The sequence below is a fragment of the Fulmarus glacialis genome, unplaced genomic scaffold (genome assembly GCF_000690835.1).
Source record: "Fulmarus glacialis isolate BGI_N327 unplaced genomic scaffold, ASM69083v1 scaffold3205, whole genome shotgun sequence".
Lineage (NCBI taxonomy): Eukaryota > Metazoa > Chordata > Aves > Procellariiformes > Procellariidae > Fulmarus > Fulmarus glacialis.
In genome coordinates, this window is record NW_009214757.1 from 22569 (window position 1) to 24408 (window position 1840).

The 1840-nt window shown below is 40.3% G+C and overlaps 1 protein-coding gene across 1 annotated transcript in view; it reads left to right on the forward strand.

Annotated features, from left to right (window-relative positions):
- The window catches only part of LOC104077429 (interleukin-17 receptor A-like), a gene marked incomplete at its 3' end in the record, with an annotated part of 20948 nt that extends 19385 nt beyond the window's left edge, over nucleotides 1–1563 (forward strand). The window contains exons 11-12 of the mRNA XM_009578673.1: nucleotides 357–458; nucleotides 1522–1563. Of these exons, the coding sequence (XP_009576968.1) occupies nucleotides 357–458; nucleotides 1522–1563 (144 nt within the window). The remainder of the gene's footprint in view (nucleotides 1–356; nucleotides 459–1521) is intronic.
- Between the last annotated feature and the right edge of the window lie 277 nt (nucleotides 1564–1840).

Here is a 1840-nt window from a genome sequence, read left to right on the forward strand (position 1 = left end):
TGCCCCACTGCAGGGGGCGGGGAGTGAGCGAGCGGCTGTGTGGTGTTTGGCTGCCTGCCGGGTTAAACCACTACAGCTGCACATATGGTTTTTTGTGGAGCAAGTTTATGGTGTAGAGCATCATCATGAAAGCAGGAATTTGTTTTGAGAAGTGACTGTGGTATGTTGTAAGGGGGAAGTGCTGGACTACCCATCGTTTTGGGCAGAGCCAGGGTCCTTCTCCCTTCGCCCCTGCTGCTCAGGAAACTTCTGTTCTTTGGTGAAACTCTATTTGTGTAAAGCAATGTCTCAGTGCTATTTTTATACTGCAGGTAATATGATTATATGGCTCTACTGGTGTTATTTTTGTACTGCAGGTGATATGATTATATGGCTCTACTGGTGTATCACTGGGATCTGTGTGTTACTGGTGGGATCAGTCATAGCAGGTGTGATTTGTATGACCAAAAAACGAGCAGGTAAGACTCATACCAGCTAGGAAGAAAAAAATTCAATACTAATACTATATTTTTCCTACTTCTGTACCTATTCCTATTGCTGTTTTCTTCCGTGCTGTTCTGATGTCTTGCTACTGAGATAATGCCTATGTAAACACCTTCTGGTTTACATCATAGGACTTGTAACATCCTAATACCATCCCCCTAGTTAAATAAAGCCTTCCATGGGTTATGCTGTCTAATACTCCATTTTCATAGCGCTTCAGAGCTCATGAGGGGAAAAAGGAACTTCATAGTTCAGCCCTTTGTTTCCTGCAGGGTTGCTACAGATATCTCTTCCATTTATTTTTCTCCTGCATTGCATAAGAGTTTTGCAGGACAGAAGCTTCCTGTTTGTCTGGACTGTAGTCTTGCCCCTGTCACCCAAAGTCTCTATAAAATTCATTTTTATACTCTTTTGAGCTTGAATAATGTTTTTGAATTACAATGGAAGAAGAAAAACAGGATACAGAAGTTGACACTGAGCAGGTTGGAAAATTGGGTACTTAAGGACTAATTCGTAGTCTTTTGTGCTGCAGCCATGAGGCAGTTATCACAAGGAAACTGCAACTCACTGAGTTTTTTTTTTTACCTGAGAGGAGTAATTGGAAATCTTCTGGAAAATTTCTTAGCATCAAACTTATCTATAAGATGTAGCTAGGGACATTTTAAGTCACCTCTTCAGAGAAGCCTCTTAAGAAAAAGCTATCTTTAAAAAATCCTCTTCTCCTTAAGGAGAGGTAACAGAGCAATTGGGGGCTCTGTACTTCTTGAGGCCAGATCTGGGGAAGATGGAGAAAATTTGTTTTGAGTGCATTCCTTCTCCTCTCAAAGGAAAAATTTAGCAAAGTACATAGCAAAAGTGGCTGTAGAAGAGTCTTTATTCATTTAGTGTATTTTTTTTATTAGGCTTCTCCCTCCCCATGGTTTTATCCCTGTAAAGATTTTTTTTTTTTTAACCTAATCTTTGGAAGGTCTTGTCATTTTAAGGGTTTAATCTTATTTCATGTTTTCAGAACTGACAGTGACTTTCTCTCTCTTCCAGGACACCAGCAAGGGAAATGCAACCACAATGATTTGCAAACTGGTAAGATGTCCTCCCTGTGTTTTTTCAAGCATATGTAATGCATTCTGGAAGTCTCACACAATTGTCCAGAAGGGGCTCTCATAGGCTCTACTACTCTATACGTGCTTCTCAAAACCAAAACGTAGCCTTAGGATCTTCCTGTTTAGCTAAAAGAAACTTTGTAATATCCAATAGCCTTGGTCAGAGAATATGGAAGTTTAAATGTCGTATTTGGCAGATGGGAGATAATTGCTTTGTCAAGTGGTGAGGCTTTTGACTGAGGCTGTACTGGCAAAAG